The sequence below is a fragment of the Ovis canadensis genome, chromosome 20 (genome assembly GCF_042477335.2).
Source record: "Ovis canadensis isolate MfBH-ARS-UI-01 breed Bighorn chromosome 20, ARS-UI_OviCan_v2, whole genome shotgun sequence".
NCBI lineage: Eukaryota > Metazoa > Chordata > Mammalia > Artiodactyla > Bovidae > Ovis > Ovis canadensis.
The window spans coordinates 61918266-61944889 of NC_091264.1; the positions used below are offsets into that span (position 1 = coordinate 61918266).

Here is a 26624-nt window from a genome sequence, read left to right on the forward strand (position 1 = left end):
CTAACTTTCAGACATCCTCTGCCGGCAGCACCTGACCTAAACAAGCATGGCGGCACCGGCTTCCTTCAAGGTCAGGTCACTGGCTACACCATAGTGCCCTTACGGGAACCGCCCCTGGGTTGACTCGGCTCCCCGACACCCTTTGATGACGCCAAAGCCCCGCGCAGGGAGAGTAGTCCGCGGAGGTGTGCGCAGGCGCAGCGCGGTCGCGGGTGGGCGGAGCTGGTCGGGATGAGCGGCGGTGGGACCGAGACCCCTGTGGGTTGCGAGGCCGCCCCGGGTGGCGGCGGCGGCGGCAAGAAGAAGGACTCTCTGGGGTTCGCGGCCTCGCCGGCGCACCTCATTATCAGGGGTATGGCGTAGCAGGGCTCTCGCCTGGTGGTCCCAGCGCAGCCCCACCGACCAGGCGGCGCCCTCTGACCCGGGGCCGAGCCGCAGGTCGAGCCCCGGCGGCCTCGGGTTTGCGGCAGGCTGGGGGTGGGGGACCCTGGCCCGGGTGTGCCCCTTTTCTCCGCGCCTGGTGCCTCCCAGCAACGGCAAACCGACCCAGCCCCTCCTGCTTCCTTGTAGAAGCCACCTGTTTTGAAAGTTTATATTAATCGCTTTATCCTTCTGAAATTTGCCTTTGTGCTTGACGTTTTATTTGTGGGATTTGTCCATGTTAATTTAATGTTACCCCACTGTATTCATTTAAATTCACTGCTTAGTAGTATCCATGAATATATTAGGTTGTTCCCCCCGCCCCGCCTTTTTTTCCTTTCCTTATACTCGTCCCGTAGTAAGCAATCATACATCGTCTGTTTTTTGTATAAGAGGTTTTTCAAGGGCGCATACTTAGGCATGAAATTGCTGGGTGTGCATGTCTTCTAACTTTAGTAGATGTGGCCAAATTGCTCTCTCAAAACTAGCGATTTACCAACCAGATAATCCATAGTCTGAACTGGATTTTAATCTCAGCATGAAATTGATGAGTGTATATACCTTCACTTTATTAGATATTGCCTAATTGTTCTCAAAACGGCTTTACCAATTTACTAACCGGATAATCCATGGTCTGAACTGAATTTTAACCTGCATATGTTTATGGGGAACAGGAAGTGTGAAACAAGCTAGAGATTGTGCCACTTAGAATTCATTGACCGTGAATTTCATTTTCTCTTTACAGATCTTGGAGAAATTCATTCAAGGCTCTTAGATCACAGACCAGTTATCCAAGGTGAAACCCGTTATTTTGTGAAAGAATTTGAAGTGAGTATTTGCAACTCATTTTGCAAAAATACCACCCTGATCTGCTAGTGTGTTAATACACAGAAGGGGAATTCTCTAGTTTTAAAATCTCTGATTTCTGTTCTTGTGTCCATAAAATATACAATGTAAAACTTATTAAGAGACATTGACATGAATAGAGGGAGCACAAGTGTAGGTGGGAGGAGCCTCGGGGTCCAGGTCTGGGGTCTGCTTTGGCTTGTTTACTGTCTGTTGAGCTCAGTTTTTCTTCTGTAAGATGTTGCTGCTGCTGCTAAGTCGCTTCAGTCGTGTCCGACTCTGTGCGACCCCATAGACGGCAGCCCGCCAGGCTCCCCCGTCCCTGGGATTCTCCAGGCAAGAACATTGGAGTGGGTTGCCATTTCCTTCTCCAATGGATAAAAGTGAAAAGTGAAAGTAAAGTCGCTCAGTCGTGTCCGACTCTTGGGGACCCCATGGACTGCAACTCACCAGGCTCCTCCATCCATGGGATTTTCCAGGCAAGAGTACTGGAGTGGGGTGCCATTGCCTTCTCTGTCTGTAAGATGAGGTATAGTTAAAATAAAAAAAAGAGAGAGAAAAATTTTAAAGATGGATGGGTCAATTTTCCAGACCCCTTTTCTGTATTCTTTTTTTCTCATTTGAGGCAGCAGCATCTACCCAAAGCTCTTAAGTTAAAACATGAGAATTACCCCTGGCTATTCCCTCTCCTGTAGGTCACATTCAGCGATCAAGTTTCTAGACATTACTGCATAAATGTATCCTTTCTGACTGGTATGCCTGCCCTATCAACCCAGTCAAATCTAGTCTTCACCCTGCTGCCAGAGTAATAGTTGTTGAGTCGCTCAGTCATGTCTGACTCTTTGTGACCCCATGGACTGTAGCATGTAAGTCTCCTCTGTCCTCCACTCTCCCAGAGTTTGCTCAAATTCATTGAGTCAGTAATACTGTCTAACCAGCTCATCCTCTGCCGCCCTCTTCTTTTGCCTTCAATCTTTCCCAGCATCAGGGTCTTTTCCAGTGAGTTGGCTCTTCGAATCTGGTGGCCAAAGTATTGGAGCTTCGGCTTCAGCTCCAGTCCTTCCAGTGAATTTTCAGGGTTGATTTCCTGTAGGATTGACAGGCGAAGAAACTCTGCCAGAGAGTTTAAAACCCTCGGATGTCATTTTCTGTCTATAGACAAAGGCCAGTATCCTGTTGTGACCTGGCCCCTGTCTTTCTAGCTGGACCATCTACCACCCAGCCTCTTACGCTCTGTCCCCACAGTCGTGATGCACCAGCCTGCCTTCCTGTTGGATTTGACTGTAGTTTCACACATGTATAATTGGTTCATTGTGCATTGCATAGTAACACCCCAAGCTCCTCGTAGGTTGGTGGTGGTTAATGGTGTTACACAAACAATTTTGTGATTCTCTGTGAGTCAGGATTTTATTTTCACGTGAGACTCCAAGCAGGAAGTCTTTGGTCTGCCAAAAGGAGGGAAGGTTTCCATAAACCCTTTACAAGTCCAGAAAGCCTCTGGTACAGAGCACTCAGGAGGCCCTGGACAGGGCTGCTGCACTGGACACCATTTCTGGGCTCAGCAGACACAGAGTCTGCAGAACACCTGCTTCACAGTGTTGTTGTGAAGATGAAAGGTGTGTGTCTCTTGGAATCTTTTCTGGTACCTGAAGGTGGCTGTTGGTTTTCTTCGTCATCGTTACTTTTGTTGCAGGATAAGAATAGTTATCCCTCACACAGAAAACTCACTAGATCCTGTCCCCTTATCCTGCTATGTAAAGATCGTTGGTGGTTCCTTAGTGAGAAGAAAGTCTAGGTACAGTGTGGTGGGTACTCTGCTTGAGGTCTTACAAGGTGAAAATCCGGGGCTGGGCCAGGCGCCATCGTTACTTGGTGCTCAGGGTCCTCCCGATTCCTGTGACTGTGGCGGGACTCACTTCCTCACTGAGGTAGACGAGGGTCCCGTTTCCTTGCTTGCTGTCAGCTGGGAGTCGCTCAGCTCCGAGAAGCCGCCCACCTTCCTTGCCATATGGTCTCCTCTTCAAAGATTCGGGCTTCCCTGTGGCTCAGCTGGTAAAGAATCCCCTGCAGTGCGGGAGACCTGGGTTCAGTCCCAGGGTTGGGAAGATCCCCTGGAGAAGGGAATGGCTACCCATTCCAGTATTCCAGCCTAGAGAATTCCATGGACTGTATAGTCCATGGGGTCGCAAAGAATTAGACATAACTGGGCGACCTTCACTTACTCACTCATTCGCTTAACAAGTGGAGACCCCATCAGGTGGAATCCCTTTCATGCTTCAAGTCTCTTGCCTAGAAGAGCCCCGGCCTTGTTAAGGACTCACTGAAGAAGTCAGGCCTCCTTGGGATCATCTCCCTTAAAGTCAGCTGATGTGAGACTTTAAGTAAACCGTAGAGTAGCTTCACAGCAGGACCTCCATTAGGGTGTGACTGAATAGCTGACAGGTGTCTGTGGGCTTTCCATGTGGTGCAGCTGTAAGGAATCTGCCTGCCAATGCAGAAGACGGGTTTGACCCTGGGTCATGGAGGTCCCCTGCGGTGAGAAATGGCAACCCACTCCAGCATTCTTACCTGGAGAATCCCGTGGACGGAGGAGCCTGGCGGGCTACAGTCCGTGGGGTCGCAGAGTCCAGCAGGACTGAGCAGTGTTGCTGTTGCCCAGTCGCTCAGTCATGTCCAGTTCCTTGCAACCCCAAGGACTGTGGCACGTCCCCTTCTCCCGCCTTTAATCTTTCCCAGCATCAGGGTCTTTTCTGATGAGTCAGCTCTTCACATCGGGGGGCCAAAGCATTGGAGCTTCAGCTTCAGCATCAGGCCTTCCAGTGTTTCCTTTAGGATGGACTGGTTGCAGTCCAAGGGACTCTCAAGAGTCTTCTCCAGCCCCACAGTTCAAAACCATCAATTCAGCTTTCTTTATGGTCCAACTCTCATATCCATACATGACTATGGGAAAACCATAGCTTTGACTAGACAGACCCTTGTCGGCAAAGTAATGTCTCTGCTTCTTAATATGCTATCTAGGTTGGTCATAGCTTTTCTTCCGAGGAGCAAGTGTCTTTTAATTTCATGGCTGCGGTCACCATCTTCAATGATTTTGGAGCCCAAGAAAATAAAGTCTGTCTCTGTTTCCATTGTTTCCTCATCTATTTGCCATGAAGTGATGGGACCAGATGCCAGGATGTTAGTTTTTTGAATGTTGAGTTTTAAGCCAACTTTTTCACTCTTCTCTTTCACTTTCATCAAGAGGTTCTTTAGTGCCTCTTTACTTTCTGCCATAAGGGTGGTTTCATCTGCACATTTGAGGTTATTGACCTGCATACAGATTTCTCAGGAGGCAGGTAAGGTGATCTGGTACTCCCATCTCTTTAAGAATTTTCCAGTTTGTTGTGAATCACACAGTCAGAGGCTTTGGCATAGTCAATGAAGCAGATGTTTTTCGGGAACTCTGTTGCTTTTTCTATGAACCAGTGGATGTTGGCAATTGGATCTCTGGTTCCTCTGCCTTTTCTAAATCCAGCTTGAACCTCTGGAAGTTCTCAGTTCTCGTCCTGTTGACGCCGCTTAGAGCACAGCACAGGCTGTATCTGGAGGTGGGGGTCTCAGGGACCACCTTAGACTTCTGCCTCCCATAAGCTCTTATTACTACCTATGTTTTTCTTACCCTCTGTTTGTTTATTGCCTATTGCCGTTCATGAGAATGCAGACAGTTAACCGTTCTTATGCTTTGTTGTATCCAAGTGCCTGAAAGAGTGTCTGGTGTGTTGAAGGTACCTAGTGTGATCCAGGGGAGCAGCTGGCAGAGCTTGGACTGAAACTTGGCTTTTCCAACATGCATTGGTTTTTGCATACGTCATCTTTCTCCCCGCTGCACCAGGCTGACTAATTTGAAATACTAAATAGGTTTTGTTTTTTTTAAGTTTGTAAATCTGTCCCTAAAGACCTGTGTGTGTGCGTGCACTCAGTGGTGCCCAAGTCTTTGCGACCCCGTGGACTGCAGCCCACCAGGCCCCTCTGTCCGTGGGATTCCCCCCAGGCAAGAATGCTGGAGTGGGTTGCCTCCCTTATCCAGGGGATATTCCCGACCCAGGGATCAAACCCACGTCTCTGATGTCGCTTGCATTGGGAGGTGGGTTCTTTACCACTAGCACCACCTGGGAAGGAGATTGTTTACTAAAGAAGAACATTTTCACACTGGAAATGGTAGACGTAAGCTTGTTGTAGACGGTCCAACAGGGTGCCTTGCGCACTTTGCGGGAGACCTCGAGTTAGGAACCAGCGCTGTATCCGTGGGTGAGACAGACCCGGGCCCCTCCATGCGGCCGGGCTGACTCCTGTCCTCACGGAAGAATGGTGTCTGAAGGGCTCAGAGTGTCCGTTACTGTGCTGGCGCGCTCTGCAGCTGCTTGTCACGTCACTCATCTTCAGGAAAGGTCCCTGGTCCTGGCCTCTCCCACAGTCACCTCCAGGGCGGTCTTTCTGGGAGTTCAGTGGAAATTCCTCTGCATCGGGCTCAGCTGCCTTTTCTGTTACACTCTAACCTTTCCCCTTCAAATTGTGAGGGAGACACTGAGAGTGTTTTAGAGATTTAGAGTTAGATATGTGCGCTATTTACAGCTCTTTCCTTGGCCCAAATAATACCCTCCTCTACTTAGTGAAAGCGATCTTCCCTGAGTCACACAGCTGAGCCAGGAGGAAGGGTGAGGAGCGCTGTCAGAGCTTCCTGGAAGTTTCCCATCTTTTTTTTTTTTTAATTTATTGAAGTACGGTTATTAACAGTGTTTCAGGCACACGGCAAAGGGATTGAGTTACGCGCGCACACACATTGTTCTTCAGATTCTTTTCCATTAGATTATTACATGACGTCGAACATGGTTCCTTGAGTTTCGTCTTCTCTAGGCCATTTAAATGTGGTTCACTTGAAGCAAACTGACTCACGTTTAAAGGGAAGCTTGTTTGTAGTTTTTGTATTTTTAAAAGTTAATGCACCCAGCAACAATGATCTTGTTCTTGATAAAATTTTGTCTCCAAAAGAAAGGAGTAAGTGCCACACGGTGGCAGCGTTGCTTCAGTTTTTGGCATCCTGCTATAATACTGCAGGCCCTCTTTTTGTGTTTGCTAGTGTTTCAGGACCCTTGACTGTCTTGCTCCTGACTTGGCACAGCACTTTCATTCCCCCGATTCCAGTCAGTGCTGTGAACAGAGATCCCGGCGGGGCCCCTCGGGTGCACATCCGCCTGGTGGTCTCAGCGAGTAAGGAGGTGCCAGACCTCTGAGAGGGGAGGCCCATGCAGGTCACAGTTCATGACCTGCAGTCCTGCGCCAGCTCCTTGCTTCACCTTCAGCAAGCTTCAGTCTCTGTTTTACTCAAGAGTTCCCGAATATACCCGACTGTGTCTAAAGGAAGATATTTGGTTCCTAGGGACAGACCCCTGAAGAGAGTGGCTCTCCTTTCCTCCCACAGCGGCCAGAGCCCCTCGACCTCAGCCTTTCCTCCAGCAGGGCTGCTCACAGGGTGGCTTCAGGAGGCCAGCGGTCACGTGTGTGTTTCTTGCAGCAGAAGGGAAGGCAAGTGGGAAGCAGCTAGTGGTATCTGTTCTACAGGCACCTTTACCACCAAATGCTTCCCAGGTGGCTCAGTGGTAAGGAATCCACCTGCTAACATAGGAGATGCAAGAAACACAGGTTCGATCCCTGGGTGGGAGAGATTCCCTGGCGGAGGAAATGGCAGCCCACTGCAGTGGTCTTGCCTGGAAAGTTCCCAGGGTGAGAGGAGCCTGGTGGGTTACAGTCCTTGAGGTTGCAAAGAGTTGAACATGACCGAGCAGGCACACTGCCGCAGCAGTGACTCCAGGAATGCTTGGTGATCACCACCAAATGGTACTTGCGTGTTCAGAGGAAGAGAGACGAGGGGAACGGATCCAGAACTGTCTGCCTCAGCAGATACGCAAACACAAATAAGAAACAGTCTCTTCCTCCAGGGATTTACCAGCTGCAGAGAGCAGATTGTGATGATGAGATTATGATGATAAACTCAGCACAGTGATTGAGATCTCATGAGGGAACAGCTCTCAACTGAGTTGGGAGGGAACTTTTCAGAAGAGGGGCTGATGTTTGACCTGAGAAAGAAACATAGATGCATAGATGCTAGAGAAACACAGAAAGAGTGGAGGCAAAATGTGGGTTAGATTAGAGGGAGGGAAAAAAGATTGTTCAGATAGGTACAGTGATGAGAAGAGTTGGGAAGGTTCATGTTGATGCATTTGGATGTTGATATATTAAAGAGAAAATCCCTTGAAAGGCAGGACAAAGTAAAATTTCACTTGACATCTGATCTCTCATTTTGGTTTAGGGTGTAAAAGTATCTCACATTATTAAATATGAGGAAAAAGTCTATCCCCCATATGACATAAATTTATATATATATATATACACATTATGGTTTTAGGACTTGTGGGACTATTATTTGAAGGAAAGAAAAATTTAAATATTACATCAGTCTCTCATTTCCTCTCTGATACTATTACGTCTTTAATGTAAAAATATAATAACTGTACTAATACCCTGAATAATTGCTAACATTTTTAAGTGTTTTGTGCCAGGTGCTGTCTTAAGCACATTATATGAGCACTTGTTATCAGTTTCAATTTGAGAAAAGTTCACCAGATCTGTAACTTTATGGGGTGTTATACATCAGAAACCAAGCTTCATTCTTTCATTCCCTCTCAACTTCTGTATAAGTTTAAAATTAGAGTAAAATATCTTACCCCAGCTGGTTCAAAACAAAACCTCTAGTAACTACTATACCATTATTTCCTCATAATCACATTTACCACGCTTCATTTTCAGTGGACTTTTTGCATTGTATTTTAAGATTTACAGTAAACTTACTAACACAGCGCAGAGTTCTCATGTGCGCCTCGCCCACTTTCTCCCATTATTAATCTTTTATATTAATTACTGTGCTACATCGGTAAAAACTAAGAAACTGACACCAGAACATTACTGCTGATGAAACACCAGACTTCGCGCACATTTCACCAGTTTTCCATTACAGCGCTCTTCCTGTCCCGGGACCTGATCCAGGGCAGCACACTGCTTTTAATCGGCATGTCTCTCTAGTCCGCTTTGGTCTGTGACAGTTTTTTGGGCTTTCCTTGTTTCTCTTGATCTTGACAGTCTTGAGTTCTGGCCAGTATCCTGCAGAGTGTGGCCCCGTCTGGGTCTGTCTGATGTTTTCCTTAGGATTAGACGGGGCTGACACACTCTGGGAAGGCGTCCTGTCGAGGGAGCACGTCCTTCTGGTCACGTCACCTCGGGAGGTGCATGCCGTCGTCATGACGTCACTCACGAGGTCACCTTTGTTGGCTCCACCCTGAAGTCTATGTTTTTCTCATTCCCCGCTTTATTCTCTGGAAGCGAGTCACTCAGTCGAGCCCACCCAAGTGGGAAGGTGGGTTAAGCTCAGCTTTCTGAAGCTGCGGCTGGACTCCGGGTCCCAGGACCACCCCCAAGTGCATCAGTTCACCAGCACTAATCAGCAGGCTGGTGCCCGAGGTTTATCGTGGCTGAAGGAGGCAGAGCAGACTCGCAAAGGGAATAGGTGCCTGGGGAGGCGTCTAGAGGAAGCCAAGCAGAAGCTTCCAAGGGTGTCTCACCCGGCAGAGTCATACGAGGCACGCTTCACTCCCCCGGGAGTGGGTTGTGACAACATGTGATGTGTTGTCTTCCAGGGAAGCTCGTCTGAGCCTGGGGGTCCAGGGTTCTTACTGGGGACCCGACAAGCAGACAGCCTCTGCCTGGCACATATCAGAGTTCTGGACTCCTGGAAGGAGGGCGGTGTCTTGCCACTCACGGGAAGTGCTACCTGCTTGGGGGCTGTTGACTGGTCAAGTTCCCAGTCCCCACAAAGGCCAGCCATGCAGGCAGGCCTTTGTAAGGTGGCCTCAGGCCCTGAGTGACAACTCTCGTCTACACAGGGAAGAGCCCACATGTTACTGCTTTTTCCACACACTTTTATTTGAGGGAAGTGCAATCAGAGCATAATAATAGAAGCTTTATGATGATAGCAACAAAATGTAAGTTAAAGTCTGATAATTTCTTTGCCACAGATGAAATGCATGGAATCTAGGTCTCTCTTCTTATTCTTTTAGTGTTTCTTATGCCCATTTTTAAACATTGGTATGAAAATATGACTCATATTTGCAACTTTTGAAGCATTTCATAATTTAAAAAAAATACCTCCAGGTTGTGACCTCAGTCATCGCCAAATAATTAGAAGAAGGCTATATGAATTTCAGTAATAAGTAGTAACATAGCAACCAGAACTTGGGTGGAAGTCTCAGAAAGTAATTGCTAAGATTTAAGGCACAATATGTACTTTTCTTTTAAAAGGAAAAACGTGGTCTTCGGGAAATGCGAGTTCTTGAAAATCTGAAGAATATGATCCATGAGACAAATGAACATACTCTTCCGACGTGTAGAGCAACAATGCAAGACAGCTTAACCCAAGTTCTCCAGAGATGTAAGCCAGTGTTTTTTTTTTTTTTCAATATTGCTTTATTTCATAACGCACGCTCTGCCCAAACGGATTTCCCAGGATGTTTGGTGGGAGGTGGAGATGCGAGAGGGAAGCCGCCCAGTTTCAGAAGTCAGGTGACTGGTGTGTGTCGCCCTTGATGTTCAGAGCATCAGCCTCCCCAGCAAGGTGGGCGTGCAGGATTTCCCTTCCAGGGTGTAAGAAAATTGAAACCTTTTTGTACCTTAAAAAATGTATCTGCAAGAAAATGTCTGATGGCCAGGAATTAGGGTATGGAATCAAGCTTCATTGCCAAGCAGGACACCAGAGTTTTTAACTTAAAAAAAAAAAAGTCGTAAATGTTTGTGTTTTATCACTTTTTGCATTAAGCCAGATGTTTTAATGTGGAAGGATGTTTGCTAAAAAGAATATTTTTTAAACATCAAATTACAAAATCAAAGGAGTTTTATGAGTAACTGAGTTTAAAATTAGAGGTGTTAGAAGAAACTCGGGGCTTCCCCTCAAACCCACATTGATGCTGTTCAGTTTGTCCAGGGACAGAGGGTGCTCGAAAATAATGAGGGGCAGAAAACAAAGCAGCGTCTTTCTAGGGGAGAAGGGAAGCACCAGGGCTTTCCTGGAGGCCCAGTGGCTGAGACTCTGAGCTCCCATCGCAGGGGCCTGGGTTCCATCCCTAGACAGGGAGCTATTAAGAGATCCCACATACCGCAACTAAGAGTTCGCATGCCACAGCTGAGACCTGGTGCAGCCAAATAAACAAGTATTGTGTTTTGTTTTTTTTTAAGAAAGCGAAGGCTGGTGACATAGTGGCCTGTGAGGGGAAAGGCGGGAGGGCTTGGTTAATGACCGAGTTACACGAGGATGTGTGTGCAAGTCCCGGTGAGTCTGCGCTCTCGGATGCTCAGAGGACCGGGTGACGTGGTTTCTCTGAGTGGAAGAGGGAAGAGTCTAAACCTGATCTCGGGCTTTCTATGTCGCTGCAGACGTGCCCTTGCTCCTTCATACAGTCAATTCCTTAACCTTGAGAAGCTGTCTTAGACATTACACTGGAAATAAAACTCAGATTTATTGATCAGAATGCCTGTGTATGCTTTTGAGATGCGCTGTAACTTTCCTTTTATACACTTTGAGTATATAAAAATAAGTGGGATTATAATTAGTTTTTCTTTTTTAAAAAACTATGAACGGATTTTTCAATCCGTTTAATTCCTGGGTCATTGCTGTTTCTGATGGGAAGCCTCATGTTAAAAGCATAGTCTTGGGACTGCCCTGGTGGCCCAGTGGTTAAGACTCTGTCTGCCAGTGCAGGGGACACAGGTTCGGTCCCTGGCCCACGATCCCTGGATCCGTGGGGCAGCTCTGTTCCTGTGTTGCAGCTGCTGAGCCTGCACACTCCAGCATCCGTGCTCCACACCAAAAGGAGCTATCACAATGGAGGCCTGCACACCACAACTAGAGAGCAGCCCCCACTCGCTGCAGCTGGAGAAAGCCCACGTGCATCAGTAAAGATCCAGCACAGCCAAAAGTAAATTTAAAAAAAAATTTTTTTAAAGCATAGTCTTCACAATGAAATAGCAAAGTGTTTAGAGGTCACAGGGAATCCAGACAGTAAATGAATTTTCCTAAAAGGAAGAATTAAAACGTGAGGCGATAATGAAAGTTTTAGCATTAGAATCACACTGCGGCCTTGGGGGTACTGCTGCTGCTAGAAACAGGAATGGCTTCCCCAGTAGGCTCCAGCCTAAAGATGGCCTTGTATCTCTTATCACGAACGTCACAGGTATAATGGAGATAATCGTTTGCTTTTAGAGCCAGCATAGTTTTTTAAAAATTGGCCTGGGCCCAGCTGCTGTTCCTGGGGAATTTCATGTTTGAAAAGTTGACATTTTAAGCCGCGATGCTGACTTGTGTTTATCTATGGGTTATACTCTCATCTAAGTAAATTAGAGTCAAGCTACAAGGTTAGTGACGGTGGAGTTTTGTCTTGTGTCTGTCAGGCCTGTCTTAGCTCTGCACATCTGAGAGCTGAGTTGGGCACGCGGTCAGCTGAGACTCCCAAAACTTGGCGTGCGGACCTTCAGCTGTTGGTCTAACACTGTGCGTGGAACTGAGCTACAGGAGGGCGTTGGGGGGTGGGGGGCGCATCCTGGACTGTTGGCATGGAGCCGGTTACAGAATCCTAGCTAAGCGTCTTAGCATTGGGTGAGCAGGGCTGACAGAGCCAAGAATCACTGGTGGCTTCTGGAAATTTTAACCCTGGAAAGTCCCTGGGCTCTGGGAGGATGTGTAAGCGGGGAGAGTGACCCACGCAGCACCCTGTCATCAGGACACAGCCTTTACGTTTCTCCATCCCAAAGACACTGCTGAGTGTCTGTTCTTGCTTAGAATCAGGAACCAGGCCTCCTTTTGAGAGGGTAAGGACAGAAGGTCTCTAGGGTGTGTCTCAATTTAAGTTAACTAACAAGGCCATAGTAAAAGAATTTTCTCTCCCTTCCTGCCTTCCTCTCTCTTTTTAAAACTTTATTTTTCATTATTTAAACACATGGATATATGTCTAAGTAACAAGAAAGTAGAAATAAGAAAAGAAAAAGAAGAAAGCAATAAATCAGTTTAATTATCTAAAGATAACCGTTGGTTTTTAACTTTGGTGAATTATCATGCCGACATCTTTGTGTATATATGTATCAAAATAGAAGGCTGAGTGGAGGTGTTAACTGAATGAATAGTTGAGAAGGTGTGGGGGGCAGAAGAGAACTTTTGGTAAGAATGGGCTCGGGCAATTTTTAAGTTACGGTATTAATTTTTAAATTTTACTTGAATTTAGCAGAACAGAATCTCAAGTAAAACTGAAGGAAATACATTAAAATAATTGTTTCTTTGTTGTAAGAGAGAGTTGTTACTGAAAGATCACTCAGAGAAAAACAATGATTAAAAGACGGGCAGAAGTTAGAGCGCCGTTGTTTCCGCATTAGGTGCGGGGAGGCTCAGGACCTCACCCTTCCCTCTGCTTCTCCCCCTCCAGCCTCTCAGTTGTGACCCCTAACTTTGTTTACAAGTGAGGCTTTACAGTATTTGCTTTCCGTTCTGCAGTAATAATGCTGCCAACTGTTTAGTCTTCAGTTCAGTTCAGTCGCTCAGTCATGTCCGACTCTTTGTGACCCCATGAATGGCAGCACGCCAGGCCTCCCTGTCCATCACCATCTCCCGGAGTTCACTCAGACTCACGTCCATCGAGTCCGTGATGCCATCCAGCCATCTCATCCTCTGTGGTCCCCTTCTCCTCCTGCCCCCAGTCCCTCCCAGCATCAGTCTTTTCCAGTGAGTCAGCTCTTCGCATGAGGTGGCCACAGTACTGGAGCTTCAGCTTCAGCATGGTTCCTTCAGTTTCTCTCTGTTTTGGTTGGTTTTTAGATCTATAATGATGTGATTATCGTTCTGTTTGTTTCCTTAGCTCTGCGGTCTCACTTTTCATGCCGTGTGTCTGATGTCTTTTAATAAGCTCGTATGATTATTTTTCTTGGCATCTGTGGAGAATGCCGAGGCTTTCTTTCAGGATGGATGCGTTCTCTTACCTGCCTCTCCCATATTGAATCCCTTTCTCCCTACTCCCCTGCTCTGTTTCTCTGCAAATTAAAGCGTGTTAGAGTTCTAAGAATTTTGTCAACCCACTTTCTCTTTCTCGGGGTGGGGTGAGGCGTCTCGGTTCTTCATAGAGTCTGTTCCTGTTTCTGCTGAATTAGGAACAACCTAAACGTGGAGTAGAAGAGACGGGAAAGGTTAGGGAAATGAGCCTTTTCCTCGTGGAATCTCGACTTGTGAGGAAAGGGAAAAGAAAAGTGTAGTCACTTCTAAGGTAGTTTTCTTAGATTTTAGGGAAGCAGGTTTCCTTAAATTCGGAAAGCAAACCTTTTTTTTGGTTATGTGGATGAAAAGTTAAAAAATACATTACTTCAGAGACTGAGATTTCTACAGATGGATATTCTAAGTACAAGGATAATTGTGATAAGAAAAGTGTGCCTTCGTCAGATGCGTTCTAATTAAGTTTTTAAATGGCAAAATAAATGTCACGTTCCTGTAACTCTTAGATTAAGCCCAGAAAATGATGAAGCACCCAAAGTCCATAAAATGGATTTTTTTAAAGTTATGTTCAGAACCAGGGGTGGGGGGGGAACAGGAAATGATGGAACCACTGCTCAGGAGAGATGATATAATATTAATATACCACAGAAAGAAGGCAGATCTAATCAACTCCTGTTTTGTTTTCAGCTTTCCTATTAGAACAATGATTGGGAACCTTCACTCTTAGTACTTCAGTGTTATCTTTGATTTGACTAGAACAAATGGCTACTGATAAAAACTTGACTTTTTAACAGTGGCATCCTCCTCTTTGGCCATGCTCTCCCAGGGAGGGGCCTAACATTCTTTTGAAGGAAGTCCCGGCGCCTGCCCTGCACAGAGCTCTGAGCTCCCTGGGGCTGGCTCAGGGTGGGTGGAAGGTGTACTTGTGAAACAGCTGGGGAAGCCTCTGTTTGAGGCAATGCAAGGTCACGTGGTAGGATATACACCTGCCTAATAAAAGAATTTCAAATAAGAGTAAATCCACATAGGGAAGGGATTCATCTGGAGGGCTCTATGAAGGGCCTAAACGTGGGAGTAGGCTTTTGAAACGTAAACATTATAACTAGAGGAGAGGAATAAGGAAAGCACTTTGCCTAGGGAGAGGCCAGGGTGTAGGCCAGGGTGTAGGATAATAGTAGCAGTAACTTTCTTGACTGCTCACTATGTGCAAGAACCTCTGCTCCGAGTGGCTTTTACTATTAATCTCCGTGGGTTTTAAGCATGCTGTCTGCTTCGTTACCTGTTTCTCCTGTCAGCTCTTAAGTCCTCTCACCAGTCGCTACATTCATTTCACAAATGAGGAACTAAGATTCTGAGAGGTGAGGAGCAGCAGCGGTAGCACCTAGTAGGTGCTCAGGAAGTCACCTAACAAACGGCTGAGTGAGTGAGGAAGCAGACACGCCCCGGAGCAGTTACACAGGGCATAAGAGCTCAGCTCTAGGTGCAACTGATGGAGGCTGACTCTCAGCCTGCACGCCAGCCAGCGAAGTAAGTGAAACGTGTGTGCAGAAATAAAATGGGTCTGGGAAATGAAGAGGTTTGGCGTGATGGACCACTGTCCTTAGTGAAACCATAAGAGGGGTAGAGTGTTGAAGGTGAGAGCTGAGTCTGCAGAGTCGGGGTCTGATTTTAGGTCCTGCTCTCTGTGTCTGTTAGTCGCGTTACTGCCATTACGGACATTTCACTTCTTCACACCTCAGTTTTTTTATAGATGCCAAAAATCTATAAAATGGGACGGTGATCCTCACCTAGTAGGAAAGTGGAGAGGAGTGAAACATGGATAGTACTTAGCACAGCTCTGGGCACAGTCATGCTCAGCAATTAGCTGCAGTAATTATTACCAGCTGTTGCAATTCATTGAAAAGGGAACTGACTCGAGAGCAAGCAGGCCAGAGAAGCCTGGGTCTGGCAGTGGCAGCCAGGGTGAGTGAAAGGATGGGAGAGGAGGCGAGAAGACTAGCAGAGGGTCGTTGGAGCTCTCTGGGTATCTATCACGTCCTGCCTGCAAGGGAGCAGCAGGACGGATGAGGAAAAGGAGAGAGGGAGTGGACGAATCGGAGACGCTGTAAAGGCTGCCTCCATCGGAAGGGAATAATACGTTTATCAGGTGTTTTATATCTTTTCAGAGAATCTTGAGGTTGTTGATGACTTGTCATCGAAATTGGTACTAAATGTCCTTGGCTCACAAATGATAGTGGTTCTCATTATGCCATTCCAAATCCTTTCTTTTTTTTTTTCACTTTTTAGCCACCGAGCCATGAACAAAACCAGCTTTTTTGGTGTAGTTTCTTGAGATCTAAGACAATCCAAATGTTTTTTTGTTTGTTCTTTTGTTTTTTAATCCAGATAAGTCTCCCCTTGAGTAAGGGCTGGTGACTGAAAATCCACTGTCTGTTTTATTTCAGTGCAAGCAGCTACTGACACCGTCTGTAGACTCCAGCAGAGGGAACAGGAGCGAAAAAAGGTAAAAGTGGAACCTTTGGATAGTGGAGCCTGTAACTCCAGGGCTTTTATCATCATATTATTAGCAGTTACTTTGGGTTAAAAAAAAAAACCACACACCTCTGAATTTGTTTTCTTTCATGCAGTGATTTTTAAAGATTAAAAAATGGCTGATTCATTGAAGATGTGCTGAGTCAGTGAAGTCACATAGTTGCATTCTGTATTTTTATAATTCAGATTGCAGACTTCTTTTTTTCCCTTTTCAACATTTCCATCTTTTCCCTGAAAATGGATTTCTCTCTAGGAGGAGAAAGAATAGGACTTTTACATGGACCAGAAAATACCCACCAGCTTGGAAACAGCAGTCTTTGAGCCTGAAGCCTTGAGTATATGATGTATATTTTTTCTAGAGAAGGAGGCATTCCTGCCTGTGGACTGGCTCCTTAATGACTAATCTGAGAGTGTGTGAATCGCTTGCTGGGTAGTGCTTTGCTTATTTAAATTATATCTTAACTAAATTCAGGTGTGGAAAAAAACAAGCATTTAAGTTCCCGTGATACTTTGGTGTTTTCAGTTAAAGAATTTTTATAATTTATTTATTACTCTAAGCCAGTAGAAATATACTTGTTAAGAAATATGGAAAATACTGCCTTTTTGCATGTAGTATATCAGCAAGTATTACTGTCTCCATTTCTCTGCAGTGTGTGGTTGGTTAATCCATGATAATGGTATGGATCTGCCACTGCAAAAAAAAAAAAAAAAAGAACCTTGCCCAGGTTTAAATTTCTCAACTTACTGTTCAACTCTTAATGTTGATACGAAGTTTAAAGATTCAGCAGTTTGATGAATCAAGCCTTACCAAAAGGACTTGATGATTAAGCCAGGTGGGAAGGCTGCCTGGGAGGAACAGGATCCCAGTGGGCCAAGGGGAAGCCGGGCTCTCGCCAGCACACCTGTGACCTGGCAGGGCCATGCTGGCTGGGCGGGTCAGGACGTCGTACCGCCCGGTATCCAGAGAGCATGGCGGGGGTGGGCGGGGCCCGGCTGGACCACAGGTATTGCTCTGGTCTCTACTTGACTAGGTGCCATTGGGGCTGAAAGATTTTAGTTTAAGGCACTTTGTACACACAGAAGCTAAAGATCTAGGAATCCCAAACCAGTGACACTAATACAGTGTAGGATCAAGTTGAGACCTGTCGTAACATTGTGGGGAACTGTGCATGGTCCGGGCAAAAAGTGTATTTACTAGGAGTATGGGGGTGCCCCAGCCCAACCTTGACCCGTGTGTAAGAATGCGAGTGATGGAAGATGGGAAGAAAGATACTGTAGGACGGGACGGAGGGAGCGAAGCAGTGGATGGGAGAGGTCAGGGGTCCAGGGAGCTGGCGCGTGAAGTATCCACGTGGGTCTTTGCGGAGAGGAGCGCGGAGAACCAGGTGTGAGACGTGAAGCAGTTTGTTGCGGAAGCACCGGGGACGTGTTTGTGTTTGAGAATCGGGGAGACTGTGATAGAGCCCTGGCTGTAGCATAGGCAGTTCTCAGGCTTTCAAAATAAAAACGAAAGAGGGTCTTTTTTTTAATGTGACTGCGCACTCGTTATTGATCTTCATTTCTAAGACATTCTCAGAGCAATTCTGATTTTTGATAAAATGGCAATTCTTGCCATTCTTGAGCAGAACTAACCTAAAATTAAATTATATTGGGGATGGATGGTTCTTCTTGATTCTTTGAACTTTTTTCACATTTGGTGTATTAACAGTGTCTAAGGAGGCAAATTACCAGATTGGGAAAAAAAATACATAGTATCTTCTATTTTTAGGTGCTTGCCTTTGTTAGCTAACCATATGCCCTTGGGTAAGCCCTTGAGCTTCAACACAAATGCTGGTTGTTCGGGGTGGATTGATGGTTTCTGTACCTGATACATTGTATTGTGTAATTTATGTGAAATAGTGTTACTCTCCAAATGTCAGGTGGCATTTTTCCCCCACCAGCTCGATCCTTTGGTTAAGATGCAGGCAGTCACTCTGTGGATAAGAGCCCTGTTGTGGTCTGTAGAGTTGGTGAAGTTCTTGAGAATCCTGCCTGTTGATAATTTTCTAAATTAAAAGATACTGTCCCTTGGTTTAAAAAAAAAGAGCCTCAAGAAATAGTAAAGCCCTTGGGGATTTTCTTCTTAAGTATAGGTATTATCTCAGAGATTGTTATTGAACTGTTTTTTAAAATGGAATACACATTAAAAATCAGGATTTTAGAATACATTGAAATATCTTTATTTGTACTTATCTAGTTAGCAGAGCATTTGAAATACGGATCCTTAAAGTCTTTTTCTTTTTCAACCGTTATACCTGGTTTTGCCAAAACTGTGTGTGGCAGAGGTTTGGGACTACATATATACAAGACAGAGAAGTGAGGCTTAATTTCTCATCTAGCAAGTCTGTACCAAGCAAAATTGACCTCTAGCTGCATTTTACAGTCTAACGTGAACCATGCCTTGCTTATTCCCTTGGCTGCATTTTGTGTATTTGAATGGCTCTCAGAACAAGAAAGATGGGAGTAGTAATAGGATAAAATGGACCATTGCCTTTAATCGTCACTGCTTTCATATCGAGACAATTTGTGGAATTCTGTGGGAAGTAAATCATGATAAACGTCATTCATCCAAGTCACATTTCCCGCAATTGATACCTAAAAGTACACTCCGAACAACCAATGCGCATTCCCCAGCTATTTGACATAGGCCTTAAAAACTAGTAACTAACGCAAGTTGCTACCAATAAGAGTAGTGAAATGAAAATACACGTGGCTGATAAAGTTCAGTGACTTAAATAAGCCGTCGAAAGCTAGTCTACACTGAGGTTCATGCACGAGCGTCACCTTTGAAGTTCTGTTCAGTCAGACTAGAGATAATAGTAAAGTGAATGTGAATCCTTTGATTCATCTTGTCCACAAGTACTTACTAGATTTAGTCTGTCTTCTTGTTTTGTTACGAGAGCAGTGGGGTAGTGTGGCTTACATATTTCTCTTGATAGAGTTTGGAGAGGGCAGGTAGTGGGTTAGTACACTAGGCTGTCTGTATCCACTGGTTCTCAATTCAACCAGAATGTTTTAAATGGATATTTTTTAAATTCCAGAAAGTTCTAAAAAGCAGAACTTGAATTTGCCACATGCCGGCCGCTGTTTCTATAGCACTTACGTTGTACTTGCGTAGCGTTTGCATTGTATGAGGTATTATGCATAATCTGGAGATGACTTTAAATGTGTGAAAAGATTACGTACGGATTACATGCCGTGTCCTGTACCATTTCTCTAAGGGCCTTGAGCATCTTCGGACTTTGGTATCCGTGAGGGTCCTGGAATCAGCACCCCATAGATCCCTCAGGGTGACCGTACATAGTGTTTTAAGTACTGAAAATAACTGCACTTGTTATTCTGACAGTTAATACTTTCTCATTTATCTGCATAAGGCATATGTAAGATTAAAGGCGCATGTATTGCTTACAGATATTCCAAAGAACCTTTTAGACAGCCGTTGGTTTATTCAGAGTTTTCCCTTAGACCCAGGCTTTTCACTCTCTGCACTGTTGAGATTTTGGAGCAGATAAATCTCTGTTGTAGAGTCTATGTAGGATGTTTAGCACATCCTTGGCCGCTACCCCCCAGATGCCAGTATAACCCCTTCCCCCCAACCTGCATTGTAATAACCAAAAATCTGGGGGACAGAAGACAGGAGTGTCAGAGTCACCCCCCAGGTGAGAATTACCAACTTAGAGTAAAGCGTGCAAAAATGTTTATATGTCCATCACTTCTTTTATAGACCTGGTCCTAGACACAGTTTGCCTTTAGGACTGACTTCACATTTATCTCCAAGGGGACATAAGGAAGCTGGGTTATTATTACTATTTCTGTGTTGTAGAAAGAAACAAACCTTTACAGCTGATTACTTTTAGTACCGAGTTACAGCTCCTTAGTAAACTTTTCCTTTATTTTCTTTTAAAATGGGGTTTTCTTTTATCTTGAGAAAACAAACATGTCTACATCTTTGAGTATGCAATTGATTTCATTTGGGAACCCCACCCACCCCAAAACTTGAAGTTTTTAAAATTGTGATAAAATACACACATACATAGTTTGGGGAAGTATTAAACATAAGTCTGGAAGAGATTCATAAAAAGCACATTTCACAGTAAATTCTAGAAATTGCAATACTATCTTTATTTCTTTGGAAACCATTGTAGTGGGTCCCAGTCTCCACAGGGTAAAAATTTTAAGTACAGAGTAAAAATATGTGAACTTAGGTAAACATTGTCGTGTAGAATTCTAGATTTGAACTAATTCAGGCTTTATTTCTGCAATTGCTCTGCTGTCTTTTTTTTTTTAACGCAAGAATATTGAGTAGCCCAGGGGTTAGAGGGGCTGAGCATCTAAGGAAGGCGTGTGACATGATTCTGAACTGCTTGGAGTTTACTTTGGAAATGAACGTGTGTAGGCGACTCAGTTTGTCCAGGATTGGCTCTGAAACTGGAAGTCCCTTAAATTAACTTCAGAGTTTATTATTAAAGGGTAAACAATGAAACTGTCTTAGTTTGAAACTTGGGTATTACTGAACTTCAGCTGTAACCTCAGCAATTGTTTAGAACTTAGACCAAAGAAGGATTTGGGGGTGAGGAGTCCTGTGTCGCTGACCTTACTCAGTGCTGCCAGTGCCTGGTGATAAGGAAATCCAGTGTCTCTGTTGTGTGTGTCACTGATGTAAACTTTGCTCGGACAGGGCGCCCTCTTGTTGCCTCTGCTCAGGCAGAGCTCTCCCTGCTCCTGCTGGGTGCGCCATTAGTATGGATTGTATCATTACTGAAAAATTGTACATGCAGACCAGCACGTGTGATATGACCCTTTTGTTATTAAGTAAATGTTTGTATCAACATAGGAAAAAGTCTAGCCAAAAGTGTAGCCATCCGACTAGTAACAGCACTAGAAGAAAGGAAATGGATTTGATGTGCATGTGGGGTAGAGGAGGGGGACTGTCCCTTCATATTCTTGTGTTTGAATTTGTTTCTACGCTCTGTAATACTTCTTTAATAAAAATGAAGGGGAAATGCTAATCCAAGAGAAATTACTGAGCCATAAATATTTACACTTTCTGTTTTGATAGATTTTTGCAGATTGCTCGACAAAAATACTAATTACTCCCACCACCATGAACATCAACTTTTGAATGTATAATTTAAGATGCACATTTTTGGTAGCTGCTAGAAATTTTAACTGCAAACCATAATTACCTATTACAGGTAATTTTAACTACTTTATTACAGGTAAATAGTTTGATTCCTATATTGCGTTCTTCTGTTGGTTGTGTGTGAATCTGTTGAGCATAAGGGCAGATGAGATTATGATTCTTCAAGAGTGTTTCAGCTAAAGGAATCCTTGTTTCAGACTGACACAGAGTCCCTTTATTTGACCTTAAAAGCAGAATTACTGCGCGCAGGAGATGGTCGTCTGAAGTTAGCTCACTGTTTACAAAAGATTGTTCCTTTTTTTTTTAATTTTTTTTTATTTTTAATTGGAGGGTAGCAGTAGTGTGAGTCACCCAGTCATGTCCCACTCTCTGCAACCCCGTGGACTGCAGCCCGCCAGGCTCCTCTGTCCATGGGATTCTCCAGCCAAGAGTACTGGAGTGGGTTGCAATTCCCTTCTCCAGAGCATCTTCCCGAACCCAGAGATCAAACCTGGGTCTCCTGCATTGCAGGCAGATTCTTTACGGTTTGAGCCACAGGGGAGACCTTAATTGGAGGATAATTGCTTTACAATGTTCTGTTGGTTCTGCCGTACTACAACATGAATCAGCCATAAGTATACATATATCCCCTCCCTCGTGAGCCTGCCTCCCACCCACCCTGTCCCTTATTTGGGAGAGTCCTTTTTAACTGTAAACAGAGTCACTGGCTTGTTAGGCCAGGAGCCGAGCTCCTATTGAGATGTGCTTGGGGGCATCTTTGCTGCTTCAGGTGGAGGAGCAGTTGGGCTCCCTGTCGGGAAGTCCGGAAGTCGTAGCTAGGCATACCGCATTTCCTGACAGCTGGGAGAGATGGCCTTCACTCCTGTCAGCTTAGAATACTTTTCAACCTGCTTCTGAGCATGCAGGGTTAGTTAGTATGTTCTGTGCTTATTAGAAATTAATTTCCAGCTAATGTCAGGGTATCATTTTGATAAAGTTTATTCGCATTTGTCTTACCTGACTATGGCTTTTCTCTTAGAATATAATAGTTTTGCCAAAATTCCGTGAAAAGAATTTAATGAACTCTTAATGTTTTATTTATCTTTTGAAGAATGACCACCTCTGAAGCTGAAAGGTTAAAAAGTCATGTTTTGCCTTTTGTCTAACCTGTTTCCCCAATGCATGGGATCGGCAAACCCCAACCCTGGTTTCTCTGCACCACAGTCCACTGCTCAGACCCCGTGCGTCGAGGGGCATACTTGAGGGGGTTGTTTCACTCTAACTGAAACTTCAGATTCACTCCTGACCTCTTTCTACTTGGAAAGCCTTGGTGAACTTTGGATCAGATTGGCAGAAAAATACTCTTGCAATAGCTTTGTGTATGTGTGTGTATGTAAGACTTTGAGCCATCTGTGTAAAAACTTCCCTGAAATGATCTGATTTGCATTTGTGATAGAAAAGGCGTAGGTTTGGGTGTCAGCGAGTCCTACCTTTGCATGTGTGATTTAGGAGCTCAGTGGCCATGAAGAAGAACATCAAGTGTCCTCATCCAAAAATAGTAAGGAACATCTCAAAATGAACTTAAGATATTTGATCCAGATACTTTTGGTGTTTATTTGGTTTAAGAATTGGAACTGAACTTAAAGAGATTGCTTGAGTTCTTGCCCACTGATTAATAATCTGTGGTTCTTTTAAATGTGTCTAAAAGATATTTTGTGTAAGACATGCATTTTAATTTCTTGCAACAGTGATTCTTTTGGCATATATTCTTTAATTTTAAATTATATGCAGTTAAATGGAATTTGAGAAATAGAGGTATGTAAATTTACTTGGATTGCGTTTAGATCTGTTGTTTAAAATATTAGATATTTTTGAAATTTCAGAAATGTGAATGCCCACGTTTAGGCATAGTAAGAGAAGCCTTAGATGTATCTGATATGTTGTTTTCTTGTTGGACATTAAAACTGTTAGGGGAGTTTTATCATTGCGACTTACAAGCTGATTGTCATGCTGCAGTGAGCAAATGTCAAGAGATAAGATTATTTTTGTCTCCCTGCATGGCAAAATAACTGTCTAAAAAATGTCACGTGACTTTCAACTTTTCCTTTCCCAGATTCATAGTGACCTTTTAATAGCTCGTGAGAAACAGCACGTGACGCAGTGGGAGGATTTCATGACAGAGCAGCGCAGCAAGCAGGCGGAAGTGGACGAGGAGCACAGGAAGGCCGTGGAGAAGCTGCGAGCGCAGTACGCCGAGATGGAGCGGGGCCTGGCGAGGCTCTCAGCCTTCTGAGAACGCGGGCCGCGGCAGCGACGAACGAACGAGAAGAAACTGACATCCCCCGCCCCCCCAGAAACACCTCCCACCAAACCATTTAGCCTCCGCTTCAAGCTTAGCAATATATTCGACGGCACTCCTCTGTCGGAAGGCGGAGCCCTCTCCTGGAGTCTTCCCTGTTTCCTAGAGGAGTGCCACGTCTTTCCAGTTTCAAGTGCCTCTAAATGACCATCCGAAGGGGAAGGAGTTGGAGGAAGGCGGTGTGCACGTGCTCGCGGGTGATGTGGGCCAGTCTTACTTCCATTGGTTTTCTCAGAGAACTAACCATAAGTGCAGGCTTGGGGAAGCAATTTAATTCATTCTTCGGCAGGTTGATACTGGTTTATCGGCTCAGAAGGCAGAGATGGTGTCTGCCTGTCGTGGCCTCCTTGGCTCGTGAAGGAAGGTATACCGTGTTATTCCGTGAGTAATGCAGACAGAAACAGCTGTCCCGGGAGCAGAGATCGTATTGAAGAGAGAGGAGCGTCAGAACCGCGTCTCTGCTGTGACATGGGGCCACGCTGGTCTCTGAGCGGCTTGTTGGGAGAAGTGGTATAATGCTGTTTTCTCTGGACAACAAGACATGCTTGTTAAGACTGTGGCCTTCCAACACTTCATGTTTTCAGCTTTGTTTAAAACATGCTTACAAGGAAAAGCTTACCAGAAACACGGTTGACTTTTAACCTTTCCAAGAACCATAATCTTGCCCATAGTCTTTACCTCATTTTTACGTCTGTTTTTGCTGTGGGTAAGCTTTGTAAGATAAATAATGTCTCTACATGTTTCAGCCATTTAATGAGTAATCAGCAAATTCTGCCAAGGCCTCCCTCTGGAACCGTATAAAGATCTGGCTCTGAGTAAACCAGAAGTATTTGCCCACACGGCAAATGATCCATGTTAAATGTAAATCCTTTTTAGTGTTGAACGTCTGTTCTCATAAGCAGGTGTATTATGATGAAACATGTACCAATTCTGTCATCACTGTGATCTTTAAAAGTCTGCATTTAACAGTCTAATTGAGGAACTAAATAGATTTTTTTTTTATTTACCATGAACCAAGCAGAATTATATGCAATAATTTCAAGAGATTTATGGCAAATGAATGTGAGGTATGGATAGAACTTTCAGGTCTTTTTTCATTGCTCTTCAGTGAAGAAAGGCACAAGAAAGAAAATACCCAGCTCGCTTGTGTTATCTTAGTTTCGCTCCTGCAGAAAAGTGACAATGCCTGCCTGTGTAAATTTATGGCTTACTGTCAAAGCTTCATTCTTGGCTGCATGTTGAAAATGTGATTAAAGTTAATAGAGGAGATGAAATAAGTATTTGAGATTTCTTTCAATAACACAGAACTTCTGCCAACTCCCTCTGTCCGCTACTGTAGGCTTGACAAGCTCATCCATCATCCTCTGGTACCTGGACCAAAAAGAGTACTTGCTGACACGCAGGCATGTTGGAATTTTCTTAATTCTCTTTTCAGTGGATGGAAAAAGAAAACATACTTCCAAAAATATCCTGCACATGAAAAGGGAGGGGAACCCTAAATGAAAATTCCCTTTGTACTCTAGGCAGTTTCAGAAGAGCTATTAATTGCCAGTGCACCACTGAACAGAGGCTGGAACCAGGAAACCAGGACCGTGTGTGTGAGCAGTAACGATGCCTCCACTTGTGCACAGATTTTTGACCTTGTTCATTCATCTCGTGTGAATAATGAAGACTTTACCATATGAGTTTGTATATATTATATGAGGATCTGAGGGCCTTCTTAAACCAAAATGACTTTATGAACTTTTTGAGCTTTAAACTTTGATGCTATATTTCTTCTTTGTAACTTTCTTAGCTATTTAATATACCTTCTAAAAGAGATGGTTGGTTCTCTTTCCTTTTAATATTTTTAGTAGTGAACACTTTCACTTATATTTGAGTTTCTAAATCACTTTTGATATGTATTTTATTTGTATATAAAATTCTGCTTTAGTAGTTACATAATAAACAGCATTTCTGCTGTTATGCTGTCTAGCAGAGAATATAGCTTCTGAGTGGCTCACAGGACTACTTTCTAATGAGCAAATGAAATGTTTTGTCAATATAAAGTGCTGTACGAATGTTTGTTTTAAAATTCTAACTTTTTTTATTTTTCGTCATGATTTCTTTTTTTTAAACTGCATATGTGGATTTTTTTTTTTTTAATTTCCTAATGTAGACTTTTCAGTTCTGTTCTTATTGATTTCTGCTTTCATTGGACTGTGGTCCAAAAATAGATTCATATAAGACTGAAATATTCCAATTTGTTGAGATTTGCCATCTGACCTAAAATAAGGTCAGTTTTTGTAAACGTTGTGTTAGTGCTTGAAAGTACGCATATTTCCAGTTGTTGGGTGTTCAGTAGACCAAACTGTTAATTGTATTGGCCAAATTGTCTCTATTTTAATTTTCTTCTTCTCGATCTTTCAGATCCTAAGAGGTGTTAAAATTTTCTGTTCTAATGGATTTTCTATTTTCTCTCTGTAATTACGTTAGTTTTTTGTTCTATATATTCTGAAACTGTTATTCAGTATATTACAAGTTTAGAATTATCTTCCATGACACTTGTTGTCACAGCTTCTATTTCTAACAATGTTTTTATATCATTTTCTGTTGCCTTAAAATCTTATGTTGCTGAAAGGAATATTTGTATAGGCCACACCAGCTGGTGTTGGTACGGTGTGTTTCTCTGTTCTTCAGTCAGACCTTTATGATGTGTTTTCATGTACCCACTGAAAGCTGACTGGGTGTTTTTGTTTTCTGTCTGTCTGTCGTTTAGCTGGAGACGTTCATCGGCTCACGTCTGTAGGAACTGCGGACGTTCTAGGGTCTGTTTATACCATCCTGTTGTGGCTTTTGTTCTGCCGTTTGTTACCTCTCTGCCCTTGGGTGTCCCCGCCCCCATCTTCCGCACTGAGTTCTTTGTTGTTCCATTTACTTTTTCTCTGCTAGTTTAAAAGGTAAAACTAAAATTTTGTCTTTTTAATGCTTACCGTGAATTTTAGTTTGCCTAGTTAACAGAATCTAAAGTTTTATATTTTCACTCTTATGCTGAACATCAGACTTTTAACAAAATCTGATTGCCTTCCCTTAATTTATAAGTCTCTGGAATTTTAGTTTCATCTCAGTTTAATTCCAAAATAGTTATTATATACCGTCAGTATTTGTTTAAATTTACCTGTAAGTTTACCGTTTTATTACCCTTGAAAGTTAGC

At 44.0% G+C, this 26624-nt stretch overlaps 1 protein-coding gene across 1 annotated transcript; it reads left to right on the forward strand.

The window, feature by feature from the left end:
* The first annotated feature begins 156 nt into the window (after positions 1 to 156).
* BLOC1S5 (biogenesis of lysosomal organelles complex 1 subunit 5) lies at positions 157 to 24704 on the forward strand. The gene is made up of 5 exons (XM_069563097.1): positions 157 to 352; positions 1166 to 1248; positions 9655 to 9784; positions 15823 to 15881; positions 23185 to 24704. Exons 1-5 carry the CDS (start codon positions 232 to 234, stop codon positions 23362 to 23364), a joined length of 573 nt encoding a protein of 190 aa, XP_069419198.1. The 5' UTR covers positions 157 to 231; the 3' UTR covers positions 23365 to 24704.
* Positions 24705 to 26624: the final 1920 nt, after the last annotated feature.

What these genes read in the sequence shown, in the direction of transcription:
- BLOC1S5 (XM_069563097.1), top strand. Translation starts at nt 232, where the DNA reads ATGAGCGGCGGTGGGACCGAGACCCCTGTGGGTTGCGAGGCCGCCCCG. An exon ending in GGCGCACCTCATTATCAGGG is followed by an intron (nt 353 to 1,165) that starts GTATGGCGTAGC and finishes TTCTCTTTACAG; the next exon opens with ATCTTGGAGAAATTCATTCA. An exon ending in AACCCAAGTTCTCCAGAGAT is followed by an intron (nt 9,785 to 15,822) that starts GTAAGCCAGTGT and finishes GTTTTATTTCAG; the next exon opens with TGCAAGCAGCTACTGACACC.